Below are 16,915 nucleotides of genomic sequence, written 5' to 3' on the forward strand. Positions count from 1 at the left end.
AGCAGTGGACAGAGGAATCCCCGTAAAAATGTAAACCTCACCTTTCAGCTGATCTTTACACACAGCATTGCCAAATATAATTTCTTGCTGATGACCTTTAAGCAGATCAACCATTAATGTCATGTCGTACTGTATATCACGACTGTCTGAGAGACAGGCGTCTCAGCTTGTGAGGGTGATTGTGAGGCTGCTGCGAGACACAACATTTCTTGTTATTACTTGTCCAGATGACAAGTCAAAAGAGCTCCTAGAACATTGGTGTTGACAGATGAAAAGTTGGCTTGATCAGATTAATCATTAAAGTGAGAGATATGAGCATACCTCAGCATTGTTTTTAACACAATCTTGATGCTGCTCAATCTTAGACGTCTGTTTGGATAGGGTGTCTGGGACCACCTGGATGAATCTAACTTTTGTTTGTCAAAACCGCACATTTCTCACCTCTCACGTCTCTTCTTTACGACGGGGTTCCCCCTACCCCCAGAGAGTCTGCTTTTCATCTCACCAAGCGCTTCATCTTGAGAAGCTGATGTGATGCATGGTTACAGAAGAAATAACTGTCCAGAGCTAGCTAGCGGAGGTCCTGTCTGTACATAGGCTAACAAGAATGGGCGGTATTTACCCACACAGATGCAGAAGTGAGATACAAGCAGGTGTTTACAGGAATGTTTGAAGTTAAAGGGAGATGGTGTGTTCTGATTAGAGCCCGGAGTAAGACGGACACTGTAGGTGTTTCTGCTTACACAGAATAAAGAGTCCTCATCCCTTCTTATCTTTTCATTTCTTCTTCCCATCTGCTATGTGTTTTGATAGCTAAACTTGACTCTCAACTCAATTTGGCACCGGGAAGCATGTCATATTGCCATTCCAAACATATTCTTGCTTTGCCTTTTTATACTACCAGTGACAGCAAAATAGCTGCTGTTTGCCTCCTGGGAAAGAATCCATTACACTAACCTCCAAGTTTGTAGCTGTGTTTCTGTTTGTAGGATAAAGAGTTCAAGGAGTTCTATCGTCATTTCTATTGTTCTGAATAGCTCTCTTTTTGTTTAAGTTCAGCTGCTGCACCCAGCGCTACACTGTCCGCAGTGAAGAAGCCCTCCTTTCTATTGCAGCTTCAAAGCATTTTTCCCTGGGCGGCAGAGTTACAGGTTCTTTGTGGCATGGGTTATTTGTCAGAGGGTTTGGAGAGTGACTCGTTTCACTCTGTTCTCTGAAAAAGGACTGTGCGTGAGTGCTTGAGCAGTCTAAAGTTACAGCCATGAGCCCCAGTATTACAACCCGATGACTGACAGGAAAAATGGGGTGAGCTCTTTTGCTGGGCTCTTACAAAAACACCAATAAGGAGGAGAGGGAAACAACAGATTAGACTACTGATCTCAATCTGCTCTCCTTTGGTTATTGGGAAATAATAGCTCTCAAAAGGAAGTCATTTAAAAGGGCCTTTAATCAATTCTTCTTTGACGAGCTAGTGGCATGAAAGGCTGGAGTGAGAGGGAGAGCGTGCTCCTATAGCCTGAACATTTTGGTGTGGGGGAAGTACGGGAGAGATGGGCTCTAATTTGTGTTCTTATGGTGTCCAGGCATCTCCAAAGCACTTGATCACCACCACAGCAGGCCTTGATGCCATGTGTGAGTGTAAATGGTTCCAAGGCTCCCTGGTGGTAAAATCACATTGCCAAAATGACCACCAACTCTAAATGAAACACTACCCCCTTTTTAAAAGGTCCCATTCAAAACCCAGTGGGTTTTTTTAAAAGGCGCATAAGGTAGCAATTTCCCTCAAATATGGCGTAGCCCAATAACTGCTGAAGTAACTGACACCATGTCAGGGCGAATGAAAGATTGTTTTACACAATGTATGAAGCATTTGCAAGATCTAAGATAGAAAAAATGGCAGTGAGGAATGCTATATTTGTATGTAAACATGTGCAACCTCAGGAGTTGTATTGTACTACATTCTTGCCATCACTGTAATTCTTTACCTCTTTTTGTTTTATAGTTACAGCCAGAGTACAAAGGTCTGTGTACTGAGTGAGTACTGTGTTCATTCCAAAGCATGTGCAAATCTGTTTTAAGTTCAAGAGAGGAGGAACCCTTTAATTTAAACCCTAAAATGAAGTCATTCATTCCCTGCTAAACTTCGCTGTGACCCATAAGGTTAGGTAAACAAGTGTCCCTTGCATTACTGTCAAAAAGATCCAGCCCCTCGCTCTGCCGTGATGTAAACTCCAACTATCCTGTTACAGTTGCACGAGGAGAAACTGGAGGGATGGCAGAAAGGAAGAAGAAAAATCTATTCATGTGTGCTTTTTTGATGTCAGTACCTGAGGCTGTTCTCAGGAAGGTGTCCTACAAGGAAAGTCTGAAAGCTGCCTTCTTCCAAAGCAGAAAACTGAAGAAGGGAGGACAGACCAATGCTCTGAGCCCAGCAGGCCTGCTCAGATCTATTACCAACTCCAGCTCCAGCTCCAGCTCCAGCATGGGCTGGAATGTGAGGAATCCTACTGGGCTGGGGTTCTAGAGCAGGGGTCCAAACCTCACATCGCCGCTTGCCCTCATTTTTCCGTCACTTTTGGTATTGTATTTGGAAAGATGATTGTAATGCAGCAGGAAATATCACTACAGAGTAATAGTTCTGGGGGAATGGTATGGACAAGATTGAGACTTTAGTCATAAAGTGTACAAGAAAATTGTACTGATGCATCCTGAAATTGGAAAGATTTTTAATATTCCTAAACAAGAATTTTCGATCAAGTACAGAAAAATCACACAAGGCAGTTGTTTATTTGGAAAAAGAAGCAGTAGCTTTGGCATGAATAAGAATTATACCCTGGATATCGCTAATGTGACACTAATTGCTTCTTAGTCTGTCAGAGGACAAGAGAGAGAAGAGACAGAAAGACAGAGGATGAGAAAAAAGGGGTAGAGAGAGAGTACCGGGTGCTGACTGAGGGCTGTAATGACTGCCAATGGAATGCCTACACCCATAATCCTCTCTGTCACTGCTGACAGATCCTCTTGACCTCTGAACTACTGATGTTAGGAAGGAAAAAAGGAAGTCACAACTTAATAAAATTACCTGGTGGTTAGCACTTGTTTCGGCGGGGCAGTTGTCTTTGGCTGGTGGACTGTTTACATAGGTAAAACACGTCTCTCAATATTCAGTTTGAGAAGCTACAAGATAAAGTTTAACCTCCTGCTGTTTTGGATGTGCCCTTTGATTGCTGCTCTGTGCATGTGTGCACTCCAACACATAAGGTCAAAGGGCAAGGATTTTATGACAACTGAGATACTCAGAGGTGGTATTTCATATATTCTGGCACTTTGAAAAACAAAAATCTCAGCCATTTCTTCTCTGACATAGGCACTGTAGCACTTTCCTGCGGTTTGCCTGGCTAATCACTCACACATTACACACGTATCTGACAGTGTATGTGTGTGTGTGTGTTTTGGAGGCACACTACGATCTATATTTCAGCAGGCAGGCTCGGTCTGAAGACATGGGCCAAAGCTGTCAAAAGTTTGTCATCGATTCTCTCTGCCTTGTCATCAGTCTTATCTGATCACACTGTTTCTCACTCCATGTTCTCCTCCCTCATTGGTAATACAAACACAGACTCCCTGTGCTCAGGAAATTCAAGGGAGGGCCTCAAGAGGGCCTCTTAAACAATTTGTGGGTTTCTGTATAGTAGATGTATTTATAAAAAAAACTTTTCCACTGTGCTAGGGACACTAACAAACTAATGATGTTTTTCATGTAAACATCAAATTTGACTTTTTTTCCGGTCTTGATTATTTTAAAATGTACTTTGAACAGAAGAGGATTTGTGCTGTCAATATATTTTCAGTCAAAGTACATTGCAGGAGAGATACATGTGTTGTATAACACAAACTGTGATCCTTTGGCTAATTTATATAGTTAACTGAAACTACTAACTTTTTTGGAATAATTTTAGCAGCATTTAGTGCAGTCACTCTTTACATTACCTGTCCTTGGCTTTACATTCTTCTACTAATGTGTTTGACAATGACAACACTGTGACTGGAAGTGGGATATAACCTATTTCTTCTGAATCCTGTAAACTCTGTTACTAGTAAACCACCAAATCTAGCAACTCACATCTGCTAATATGTCCCATTCTTGCACACTTCGCAGTATGTGTTTATTTATTAGGACAGCTGTGTCATTATTGTTCTTTTATGTTCATCCTACAGATCATATCTGACTATAGGATGATACTGTTACGCAATGTCCTGTGTATAAGTGTCATCATGTTTCTGGCCCTACTCTCTTCCTCCTCCTGAGCCTGCTGCACTGACAATTAGTTTGACAAACATGCAATCACCGTAGTTACAGACAGCCCCTTTAGTTAGGGTAGAGCGCAGTGTGAATTATGGTTGAGATGGAAACCTTTGAATTATGGGTAAGCTCTGAAGTGCCTCTCGTCCAGGGAAAGAAGAAGAGGAGGAGGAGGGGGAGGAGGAGGAGGGATCTTTACAGACTTGTGCCACAGAAGAGTGCTGACAGAGACCTGGCTCGGCAAACTGCAGCAGAACCAGAACAACAAGAGGCTAACCCAAACACGGACCAGCAGAACCGGAGAAACCCAGCTTGGGCAGGGTCAGACGGTGCATCTCACCGCAGAACAGTGAAGGAGGTTGACGGCGCGTAACCTCTCACCAGTCGATCCGCCATTTGCTCAAGCCAGCTCTGCGAACACACGCTTGGAAAACAGCATTGCAGGCATTCCTGCCTAATTGTACATTTGTCCTCGTTCAAAGGGAAGAAGTGTTAGGCCAGATACAAAGAATCTTGGGATAGGGCGATAGGGCCAGCATCCGTCCCTAGCCTCCTGAGGGCTATTTAAAGGTACAGTAGGCTGTATTTTCCGCCGCACAGTGAGGCACCCACCCTTCCGCCTGGCTCCATATTGGAACCAGATGCTGCTGGATGCGAGGCGCCACTAATTTAAGTGGACAGGGCAGATGGAAGCGACTCGCCCTGCATGCATACCACCCCCTGTTGGCTTTCATGTGATGAAAAATCTCTGCAGTATGGCGGGGGAGGTCCACTCAGTGAAACACACAATACATGCACACATTAATACAGCGTGAACATACATTGATATACTCACATGCTCTTGTACTTTAACTGTTTACACACAACCACAGAGACATAGCAACACAACAAACACACACACACTATGGAGGATATATCTGACTTATTCAGTAAGAGAAAAGAGGACTGTACACCACGAAATAGCAGCATTATCCCGGAAATAATTTTGATAAAGCCCACCTGTACTCCTTCCAAAAGTCTATATTGAGAAAAACATGTTCTGAGGTGTAACTGAAAGCACAGAAAGATTTTTTGCAAAATTGACTTGAAAAAGTTTTAAGGTAATGTAAAAAAAATCTGCACACTGAGAACAAAGTTTTGACAGTCTCAGAAAATATGTGATGTTGTTGGCAATGCACGATACTAGTTGTTTGGCAGCTTTCTCCTTAAAATTTATATTAAATTCCATTCAAAATCTGATTAGGTCCAGAAAATTTTGTGCTAGCCTCAATAGAAAAACACCACCCACTAACTTACTTATAAAATGTCTCTTTCTTGTTTATATTCCAAACATTCAGCAAGCCTCTTCTCTCAGCCATGTTTGGTGCTGAATATCCCCACTTGTTAGGACTAAAGCCTTGTCAGCAAACTTTGTCACCTGGTAGGAAGACACTGACTTGACGTTAAGTCGGCAACCCCATCTCGCCATAAATTGTTAGAGCGCCTTGCAACCATAACAACTATTGTATCGCCCCTCGGTGTGTGTAAGCGTGTGCGTTTATGTGTGTGTGCGTAAGTGCACATGGGGTGTGAGTGCATGCGTATATGTACGAGTTTGTCTGCATAAGAAATAGCCCTCCATAGTGTGTCCTTTGTCTGCTGAGGTGACAGGTAATTGAGTCAAAGAGGATAGAGGAATTATGGCCGGGAAGCAATTTGAAACGTTTTCAAGGCTTTAGAGCCAAACCCTCACTGGTGGTTAATTGCTGTGTGACACAACCGCACGCAGTCCTTTTGCTGGGTCTAAGTTAGCGTGAAATGAAAATATAATGCTTTTATATATATATATATATATATATATATATATATATATATATATATATATATATAAATGTGAATACAGTTTTAACATAGCAAGCCCCATATCTTTTTATAATACAAGAAGTTCTCAAGTACAAGAATATTTTATCTATAACTGACAATATTCTCATATACAATGACCATACTAGGATTAAAAGGCTTGAGGACTTTGTATAGTTAAATTTGTTGATTCTCTCTACTCTTTGCTGTCCTATATGATCTCGAGATAACAATGGCATGCATGTTAAGGTGTCCAAGAATGGTCCTCCCCACTGGGTCCAGATTCCTGACTGGCCCCAATGTACTGACAGTCCACTTGCACACACCTGTTGTCTCACCATCTGGTGAATGTACATTAACTGTGAATAGAAAACTTGCAGATTGGACAGGAAATTTCCTCTTTGATAGCCTATGTTTGTTTAGCTGGACTTGGTTGACCTGTGTTGACCTATCTCCTCAAGCTTAGCAGTCCACAGCCAGAGCCCTGCATTGCACCCATAGCCATCCACCAACAAAACAAGACTTACTACATTGCTTTATAACACACAAATGAAAGTATTATCCAAACTGACAGGAAATGTGTGTAAACCAAACTCATTGAAATTCATTAAAATTGGTTAGATTTCGTTGTTGATCTCTCAAGTACTTTTAAACCAGTGCTATTAAGTTTGTCTCCTTGTTTTTTTTAACTATTTCCAATGTAATATGACATTATCAGGATTTTGAAATACATTAGATTAACACTGTATACTGTATTAAAACTGTCATGGCTGCATGCCCTGTTGGTGTTGATGATCCTGGCTCTGTGAGTTTTTGGCCATTGCATGACCTTATGGGGCATTATGGTTTTTGAAAGCCCCATTTAGTGCATATAAGATAAACTTGTGTTGGGAATCCCCCTCCAGGTGTACAGTAAATATGCCTGATCTGTCTGAAATTAGGTGTGATTATCTGGACAGGATTATTGCCCAAGCCCAACTTTGAGAAAATAAATAGGTTGACTCATTCAGAATTGATGTGCTGTGGCCTTGAATCCCTGTATTAAGAATAAGGTACCTTTCGCCCAAGAAATCCAAGCACACCAACAATGGCACGCACACACACACACACACAAATATATGCAAACATGCATTAAGGAACACACACAAACACAGGGGGGTTAAGGGGTTGCTTTGTTATCATGGAGATGCCCTGTGGCTGTCATTAAGCGTTGTTTTCACTATCCCCCTGGTGTCCTGAAGCTTAGCTAGATGTCACAGCTATGGCAGGAATGCTCGAGCAGAGAGGCCAAGAAGGGGTCACAGCTAGGATGTAAACATCAACATTTTCTTTCTTGAAAGGATTTAGGCCCACTTGAAGGGAAAACGCTCTACCACAGCACAAAGCCTGATCCCTAACTCCACACCTGGCCTTAGGCACAGACCTATGACCAGCTTATCTCCACCTAATCCTCCATTTAAAATCATTTGTGGGGCACAAAACTGACCTTAGATCAGCATCTTAGTGCGGCCTAGGCTTAGTCAGCACTAGGTAGTTACTGCTTATAGGGATTGGGAGAAGGGCTTTAGCTACAGATCACTATCAGAGAAGACAGAAGTTTTACGCCCTCTCTGGAACTGTGCCATAGCGGGCCATGGACAATAGACCCTTTGTGCAGTGCTGATTGGCAGATCTACTCATAACAAACGCACTAAATGGTAAAGTCACAGTGGGAGGTGAAGGGGTCTGATAAATTCAGGTTTTTCATTTAGACACAATGATGCCTTTTGTCTCAAGATGTCAGTTTTGAAATGACAACTGGACATTGTGTAACTTAAAGACTAGACTAGATTAGGGGAATGCCATATAGGCAAGCTATGACTCAACGAATGGCTAATGAGACATAAAACGTGTTTTTCTCTATTTTATTTCTCTCCAGAAGAGAGCTCACTTCTCTCTTCCAGCTGTGCATAGATGGTTTGAATTAGCCCTGCAATCTCCCTAGAGGATGAGCTGTAATGGTGCAAATTTAGGGCCTTTCTGACAAGACCTTGACACTTGATATGTTGGTCAACTCCCCGTTCCATGTTGGTTTTGCCAATCCATAAACATTGAGTCCACAGGGACCTGTGGAAAGAAAAGAAAAGAAAAAGGAAATACTGAAAGAAGGATTGGGTTAAATAGCCTGATTCTATTCTGTTGTAGTGTTACAGACCTGCAGCCCCATCTACTGTTGTGCCATACAATAGGAGCAAAAGATGCCCAGAGGCACAGATGTCTGGGGTGAGCCTGTGTCTTTACCGAAGCAATACCTAGCTGAGAGGGAAGTGGTCAAAAGGAATGGCCAATCAATTTTGGCTGTGTTTGTGTTGTTATTCAGAACTGCACTGTAAATACTAGATTTCAGTAGCTACATCCCTCTTACTCGTTCTTACTCACTTTCTTAGTCTCTCCGTCAAACATGTGACCGTGGTTATGCTAACACAGCATGGGATGTGAACCATTTTTAGGCTGCGGCCACAAGCATGGCATCTGCAACCCTTCCACTGGCCTCATCTGGAAGTTGCAAAATGTGTATTCATGTGCCAAATGGATATATTTAAGTAAATATTAAGAAACGTTCTGTTTGCAAACTCAGAATTTAATAGTGCCTGAGATTTCATGATGACTTTAGTGATTGTGCATTTAGTTTCTTTGCTTGCAAACACAGTTATGTAAATAAAACAACAACATGACAACTGCTACCACGCAGACACCCTCAAAGCTGATAGTGTGGCTACCCTACCACCAGAACATAAACACGAAATTCCTATATCCTCTCCATTGCTTTGATCTTTAATGTTTGGAGTCAGGATCTGAATTCTGGTCACTGAAGGCTAATTTACTGCAGGATCTTTGCAGACAGAAGGGTCCAGTACAATATATTGTATCATGTGCTTACTCCCTATCTGCATAGATTTAAACTGAACAAATATTAGTATTTGTCAGTGGTTTGAAGTGGTTGTGTTTTCCTTCTCTGATCATTGTGACATGCAGGTAATGAGTTCTCTGACAGAGTGAAACTGGCCCAGCTGCAGCTCTGCAGGTGAATTATGTCTTCTACTTCCTGGCTGTGAAAGGGCCCTGTGTGGTCCTAGTTTCTTTACATCATACCAAAAGGTGCACGGATACGGAACCTGTCACCCATGTTGCCATTTGATATTCATGAATACTCAGTTGATTGTTGACATTACCAACTGACCTTTTTTTGTTTTTGGTACTGTGTGTGTATGTGTGTATAGAAGTGTGTGTGCGTAAAGCTTCTGTAGAGGTGTAGTATCCACAGCTGTGAGGTAACTGTGCCTATAATCTGTCTCACCAGAACTGTGTAACCTGAGTTAGAGTGAGGTTAAGGGTCAGTTATTGAACTTGAATTACACTGGGAGAGGCCTCCCTCTGCCCCTCACCACCCCTCTCAGCCACCCTGTGGGGTTTGTTTGTTTTCTCTCCCAGTCTCTCCCAGAGCTTACCCAGTCCTCTGTAATGAGTATTTAATACACACCCTCAGACATGTTTACGTTCAGTAACAGCACTGGCCGTGTGATCTTGCAACACACTCAGACATGTGTGTCAAAGTATATGTTTGTGCATGTGCGTGTGTGTGCATGTGTGTGTGTGTGTGTGTGTGTGTGTGTGTGTTGATGTGTGCGTGTGTATGTATATATGCATGCATGCGGGTTCCCTTTTATTCCAACTCCCACCCTCTATTTTCCTCATTTCTTAAGTCGGTAGCCTAAAGGGAAGAACACCTGCCAGTTTTTTTAACCTCCTCTTCAATCTCAGATAAGACAATAGAAGCAGTAGAGGTGTTTGGTTACACACAGAAACAGAGCAAGGAATGAGACATATTAAAACCTCCTCTGTCTCGGCCACAAGGTCGCTGCAACTCTCCAGGTGTGAATAATGTCAAAAAAAACAACAACACATTTTTGTGTCAGTAAAATCGGGTTGGGGAGTAAAAAAGAGCTTCAACGTTTTGCTTCAAACTCATAATTTGACCTGAACCACAGGCCCTGGGCCCCTTCTGCAAGCTGTTAAGTTTTTAACATATCGTTTTTCACTGCACATGTTCTGTGTTATGTTAGTTATCAGGAATTTGGATTGAATGGACAATGAAGTTCCTGAACCTTGAGAGAAGGATTATTCCTAATTGTAAGCAGAGGAGAGCCACCAGGGAAATGTAAAGTTATGCCACAGCACGCTCTGTTGGTGAACCTGATGCATTGTCCCACTAGAAGCCTTTTAAAGTCCCGGTATGGCTTTGGTCTTTTTATAGGCTAGAAACCACATCCCTGGTGTCTTTGAAGAGCTCGTATTCACTAAATGGTAGTTGGCCTGCCAGTACTTACTCACTATTTTATAAGTATGAGTGGTAGAGGAAATCTTTGAACTGAACCCATTTAGAATCCCAAGGCTGCTGGTTTCATAATACAGAAGTAAAAACACTATAGTCACATAATTAGCAGAGAGGCCCATGAATTACTCTTGAGTGTTTTCCCTTGCACAGGTGGATAGGAGAAATGGTTGAAACCGCTTGGCTTTATAGGATTTAATCCCTTTCCTTACAGCATACACAACATACAGTATGTTGATTTTGCACGCATACGCACAGGAATTTTTATTGTCACACACACTCCCAGTCCCTCAGGATTTCAGTGTGCACCAGAGGCTGTAGACACATACTGTCAAATTAATTGTACATTTGCAGTGGGCCATACTAGTGTCGGGTCTCTCAAACCACTCCAGAAAGCACACAGGAAACAATTAAATTGGGACCAATACAACCATTCAGTGATAGTTATAACCACTCAAGAGTGAATTTTACCGGTGTCCAGGATTATAGTGCATATGGCTGACATGGAAGACATTTTACAAGCTTTTTAATATGTTACTCCAAAGTACGTTGTTGAACAAATCATGGACAGCATTCTGACAGGTTAACAGAGAATGGGAAATTTTTGATGGCTATACTGTGAAATAACTGTCTTTTGATAGTATTTCAGTATTGTGTCTTTAGTTATAATTATAAATAAATCATGATTAATTATGACAACAACATCAAGCTTGAAACAACAACAAAAATTTTCTGTGTTTTTAATGCCATTGAGGCCTTACCATTAGGCCATTGTGGTGAAGATGGCATATTAATGAGCAGAATGCTGTTTTTATTTTTTGCATTAATGTGATGAATTGTATTTCATAAAATATACAAATACCACAATATAATAGGGGACTTTAACCATATTCTTTCAATTTAGTGTGTGTGATGAAAGTGTTTTCCTGCTACACATAAAAGAACATCATAAAAAAAATCACAAAATATGATTTTAATCATTTTATTTTATGATTTAGGTTTAAATCTTAAAACCTGGCACAATTGTTTCAAACAAGCCCCATCACATGCTATAAGGCTGTTTCTATATAATAAACATTCATATTTATTCAAATATATATTTAACATGCATTATCAGAAAGTATTTAGCACATTGTGCTGTATTAAGAAATTATTATCATTTGAATATACTCTATGTAGCCCAGTTTGAAAGCATGCGCTATCACAAAGTGCACTGGCAGGAGAGATCCAGAAGATGCTGCTAATGTGCTGCCTTTGCCTAACTGTTTGATTCTGTTTGGGTTCATAGAGAGGACAAGGCAGGCATCAACTTAAACAGACCCATTGCCATTCCCAGAGGCCTTGTTTATACTATTCATACGCTGTAGCTGTCAGTGCTCTTCCCCTGTCACATCTGAAACTCCAGATAACTGATTCCAAAACACTGCACTGATTTGACTGTGTGGTTAATAGAAAAATGTTTCTGTATCCTGTCAGACCCATGGACACACTGGCAAAACAACTCTGCCTTATTCCCACATAGAGCTGTCCTTGCATAGAAATGTAGGAAGAAATTAATATCATTTAGCTACTAATGCTAATAATGGAGTACTGGTTATTTTGAAATTTCACAGCTCAGGTTATTTCATAAACAGAAATTTAGTTCATTAAGCCAGCCTTGGCATCTAAAACTGAATGATACAAGCAAACTGAACTGACGTTTGAAGGTGAGAGGGCAGAAAGGTGCGCAGGTTTGACGCATTGGGTCCATAATTCAGCATAGTTAATTATATGCTGAATGTGCAGCCTAGGAGGGCTCATGAGTTAATATTGATAATGAAAGCTCCAGCAGGCAGTCATTTGAGAACACCTGTTTCTCATCAAGTGCATGTAGAAACACTGACGCACTGCTGTTCATTCTCTCCTGTCACCGCATATGAAGCAAATCACCCATCTCACCTCCATCATTAACCAACCAAACCAGTGTAATCGCCTGTTGAGGGGTAGTGTGTATACGGCTATACCTGCAACCTTAACTGGTTGAAGGTACAAGAGCAAGATCAGTGCAGCATGTTGGATATTCACTGTGCGTATGACAACGCCATTGACCTCAAATGGATCTTGAATTCTACAGAGGTCTTATCTTGAATACAAAAAAGTCCCACATCCTTCATCAGCAAGTAGCCAGCCAATCAGTGATTCTGCCTCCCATAAAAGTGGACGTTATCAACCTTGAAGATGAGAATCACACATTTTTACCAATTATCTCTCCTCAAATGTAGAAATCCTTACAGCTTTACCAATGTCTGAGCTTTGCAGTTTCTACCTGCAGAAGCTTACTATGAGAAAGTATTTTAATACATACGTTGAAGATAATTTGCACATAAACACCTGAGAAATGCTGGATAACGGCTGGACAATATGGGCAACTGCTTCGGGTCTCCAGACTCTCAGGGTGCCCAAAGGTCCCTGGTTTTCTGTGTGGCAATTATTTTGTAATTTGATTAATTGCAAATTTGTTTGCACTTGTAGAGCATAATCAAAAACTGAAATCATAAGGACTCTGTGTTTTTGCATGATCTTGTATTACAGAGGTGTAACATCAGTATTGATATTATGCTTACATGGTGCATATTCTTTTTTTCTGTTTAATGAAATTATCACAAACTAGTGTGCAAACAGCAAACCTGGGGTAGTTTTCCAGCAGAGGAATTCTGATTGATTTCATTGTTGCCCCTGTTCCTGCTCACAGGCGAGGCCCTGCCTTGCACTAAAGGAAGTCAGTTTAAGAAGGAGCCAGAAGGAGGAAATAAATGACACGTAGTGGTTCCAAAAAATGTGATGATCCCTTCCACCATGCATGCTACTGCTATCACTTATCCAAGACCGCTGTGAAGCACAAATTGTGACTCGTGTAGGTTTGACTCTCCTGACAGAGTCACACTGGGCTTATTTAATAAAAGCCTTCTTAGAACCTAATCTCTGCCTCAAATCTTCCTGACGCATTATGCACATCTATGGCAACATCCACATTTTAATTGTTTCAACAAAAAGCAAAGAAAGAAACACTCCAACAACTTGCATTATTTCATTGTAAAAGCTAAGTGTTTCTCTAAATGAAGTAATAGGACATTTGTGGTCTTAGGACTTTTATATACTGACAATCCAATTATTTCCCCTTACTGTAGGCCTTTGTTTTTTCACCCGAGAATGCTGTGCCAGATTTTAGAGCTCACAGGAACCTCGGGGCTGATAGGAAGAAAGATGACGGATACCAAATTCTGAATCATGCAGGATAACAATGACTCATTTGCTGTATAAAAACATTTATCTATTGTTCTTTTTTAAATACATGCTACTTTGGAATTCTGACTCATAAGGAAATATTGCCTTTAAAAGTGAAGGCTACTTTCATTTTCTCTCATGCCTCTCCCTCTCTTCTTCTCTTTTACTCTCTCACACAAACCCTCTCTCACTTTCCTGACTATGACTCTATTCAGGGCCTGGTCCCCAAACTGTCACTTTTAATCAATCATTAATGACAGGAGGCAAACTCAAACAAATTACTGTTATGACTGACATGAAAAGTGCCAGTCAGACTTTGACAGATCTGACTAGTTTGACATGTCTGACAGTCAGCACTGGCCAGTGACTGACCACAGAGGGACACAAAGGGAAAACTGCTTGGAGGACTTAAATAGTCTGGAGTCCCTTTTTGGAAATGGCAGAAAATAAACAGTGTGGGTGGTGCAAAGCCCAGAGGGGCTCTATGTTTTATTTAATAAGAATCTTAAAATCTAAAAAAGTCCTAAAGGCAGTGACGCACTCTTGACTCAAAGAACTTTGAAGAAGTTTAATCATGAAGAAGTAAAAAGACCCACAGCCAAGTATGGGCACTGAAATAGAAATCAAGTGTCAATTCTAGCTGATGGGTGTGGTCTGATTTCTCAAATTAAAGTTGCACCTGTTACCCTCCATACAGTTTTGAATATAATATGAGTCTGATAAGGATAGATGGGATTTTAGAAATTCTATGGTTGTGCTTGCGAAACTTTATAAACCAAAAGATTTTTTGTCACCCAAAAAAAGGCCTACATGTATTTTTCATCTATTCAACTATTCCATTATATTTTATGTAAATTTCAACTCCTTTCATGATATTTCAAAGCCTGCTTGAAAAAATGCCAACCCAAGAATACACTTCTAGTTGAAAAATATTAAATCCCCATTATATTTTAATCAAATCGAGTCTGTTGCTATACTCACCCCCACTGCAACATCTAACGCACCCTTTTGATTATGGGGGTGTATTTCAGCTGTCAGTGCTCAGCTCATTCTTTGCTGCATGCCTGATGCCACACCGTTCACCTAAAAGCTATCCCGTCAGTCGCTGCTGCTGCTTACAATATGGCAAAAGTCCCACCTCTACCCTGCCTTCACCTGTGGGTTCTGAGTCTATGTTCCTCCAGATGGGTAGCTCTTCACCCACTACCCGGCTTTTTTTGTGTGACTAGGTGACAAGGTCAGAACCTAGGTTCCAAATAGCTTATCAACACTGTACATGTTGTTCATAATAATCCATCCATTCCATGTGAGCTGGCTGACTGAAATCCCTAAATGATTTATTTATTAGTTATATCAGCTGTTCTTGCCTTGCCTTGCGGTCAGATTTAAATATGTTCGGTGTAAAAGAATCAGACCTAAAATCCCAACACAAGGAATTGTAAAGATTTGATTTAAGGATAAAGTTTTCACACCCCTGGCTTCTCATCTGCTCAAAGCCTGGGGCCACGTTCCTACCATCATATTGCCTCGGACGCACGGCGGCGCTAGATCACTTCAAGCATCGATCCTGCATTGACTTGTACAATTTGAAACCAGACTGCACCTCATTCAGATCCTCCCTCTCTCTCTCTCTCTCTCTCTCTCTTTTTCTGTGCCTTAGCTGCATGTCGCTCAGTCTGTCAGTCAGTCGGCGACCCCGGTCCGCTGCGCCTGCGTCCGCCTCCACAGCTCTCCAAAGCCGAGACGCGCCACCGCCGCTGTCAATGCGGGCATGACATACTGGCAGCAGTAGTGGGCTTCCGTCAGCCTGCTTTTAAGCAGATTACAAAGGCAGAGGAAGAGAAATAAGAGTAGAAGAGAGTGAAGTGACTCATTTCTACCCCTGCCGTGCGTCGAGAAGAGTAGATGAGTCAATGGCTGGGGCACAGCCTGGAGTTCATGCGCTGCAGCTCAAGCCAGTGTCCGTGCCAGAGAGCCTAAGAAAGGGCAACAAATTTATGAAATGGGATGATGTAAGTAATGGCGAAAGAGACCGGCAGTGAATCTTCTTTTATTTCACTGGCGGGTGATTTCTTCACGCTTTCTTTGCATGCATTACCACTAGGATGTATTACACAATCTATAGGCTACTCATGCAACAGTAACCGATAGATTTGATTGTCAGTGGAGACCGCACCGACAGGGGCTGCCTGCCTGTGGCTTGCTGGTTAATGGTATAAGAGAAACGCAGCAGCTATAGTGTCTACTTACATGGGCTTTGTTTACATGCCAATCTACAGCAGTGTATGTAGGCGCGCGCGAGTGCTTGTGTGTGAGAATGTGTGCTGTGCTCATTAAATCAAATTAAACATTTGAATTAAGCTCACCCCCCTCCCCCTTCACTGGAAACGTTTTATTAATTAACTACAATTAATAAGTGTGTCGGGCCTCAACACGCGGATCGCAGTGTACCCATCAGGCGATAGTTGTATAATGTATGTGCTGGGTGTTTTTTCTTTCTTTGGTTTTGTTTTGTTATCATTCATCCATGCCAGTAACAGTAGCTGTAGTGAAATGACCTTGATTAAAATTGATTGCACGCTGCTGTTGAGTATAGCGCGGAAAACATAACAGTAGTAGCCTTTTAACAGACAGCTATGACGCACTGCATCTTCCCCTAAACAACAAATCAACACACCCCTCTAATAATCCTGTATAGAGAATTAACATGCAGCTGTTGCACTTGAAATTGAGATTCAGCTGAGTGACCATATTGTACTTAATGGCTATTTTCATCTCTTAGGCTGTCACAATAATGGCTCTCTATTTTATGAAAGGGACTTTCTGTTATATTAGTTTCATGTCTCTCCGCAGCCTATCTCATTTGAATAACTGCATGCATTTCCATGGTTTCTCCTGTTTGTTGTGTGAGCCTTTCAGTATGAGCACAGTCATGCTTACTTTCAGTCTGGGAAATGGGCTGCTCTTTTCCCTCTCTGTGACTGTGACCACCTTCAACTGTTCACAGCGAGTTAACTATGCAGTTATTGTCTTGTGCGGAAGAATTAATAAATGAAGAATCATATTCATATCATTAAAGATGGCGTTTATGTAAATCATGCAGGTGGATTAGCAGAGGCATTCAGGTGTTGGTAATA

The 16,915-nt window shown here is 41.5% G+C and overlaps 1 protein-coding gene across 4 annotated transcripts in view; it reads left to right on the forward strand.

Annotated features, from left to right (window-relative positions):
- LOC119908521 (1-phosphatidylinositol 4,5-bisphosphate phosphodiesterase beta-1) overlaps positions 1-16,915 on the forward strand; it is a 167,013-nt gene that overhangs the window by 38,841 nt on the left and 111,257 nt on the right. For 3 of the 4 annotated variants that reach the window (XR_005445302.1, XM_038726264.1, XM_038726265.1), the window contains exon 1: positions 15,446-15,790. The exons of the other annotated variant lie outside the window; for it this stretch is intronic. Coding sequence is in view for 2 of the 3 variants with exons in the window: in XM_038726264.1 (XP_038582192.1) it covers positions 15,692-15,790 (99 nt within the window). In the remaining variant the exon portion in view is untranslated. Of the gene's footprint in view, positions 1-15,445; positions 15,791-16,915 lie in introns of those variants that run through there. 4 annotated transcript variants of the gene reach the window in all.

This window comes from Micropterus salmoides, unplaced genomic scaffold (genome assembly GCF_014851395.1).
Source record: "Micropterus salmoides isolate LMB-PRFRI ecotype aquatic unplaced genomic scaffold, ASM1485139v1 Ms_hic_scaffold_18, whole genome shotgun sequence".
Taxonomy (NCBI): domain Eukaryota; kingdom Metazoa; phylum Chordata; class Actinopteri; order Centrarchiformes; family Centrarchidae; genus Micropterus; species Micropterus salmoides.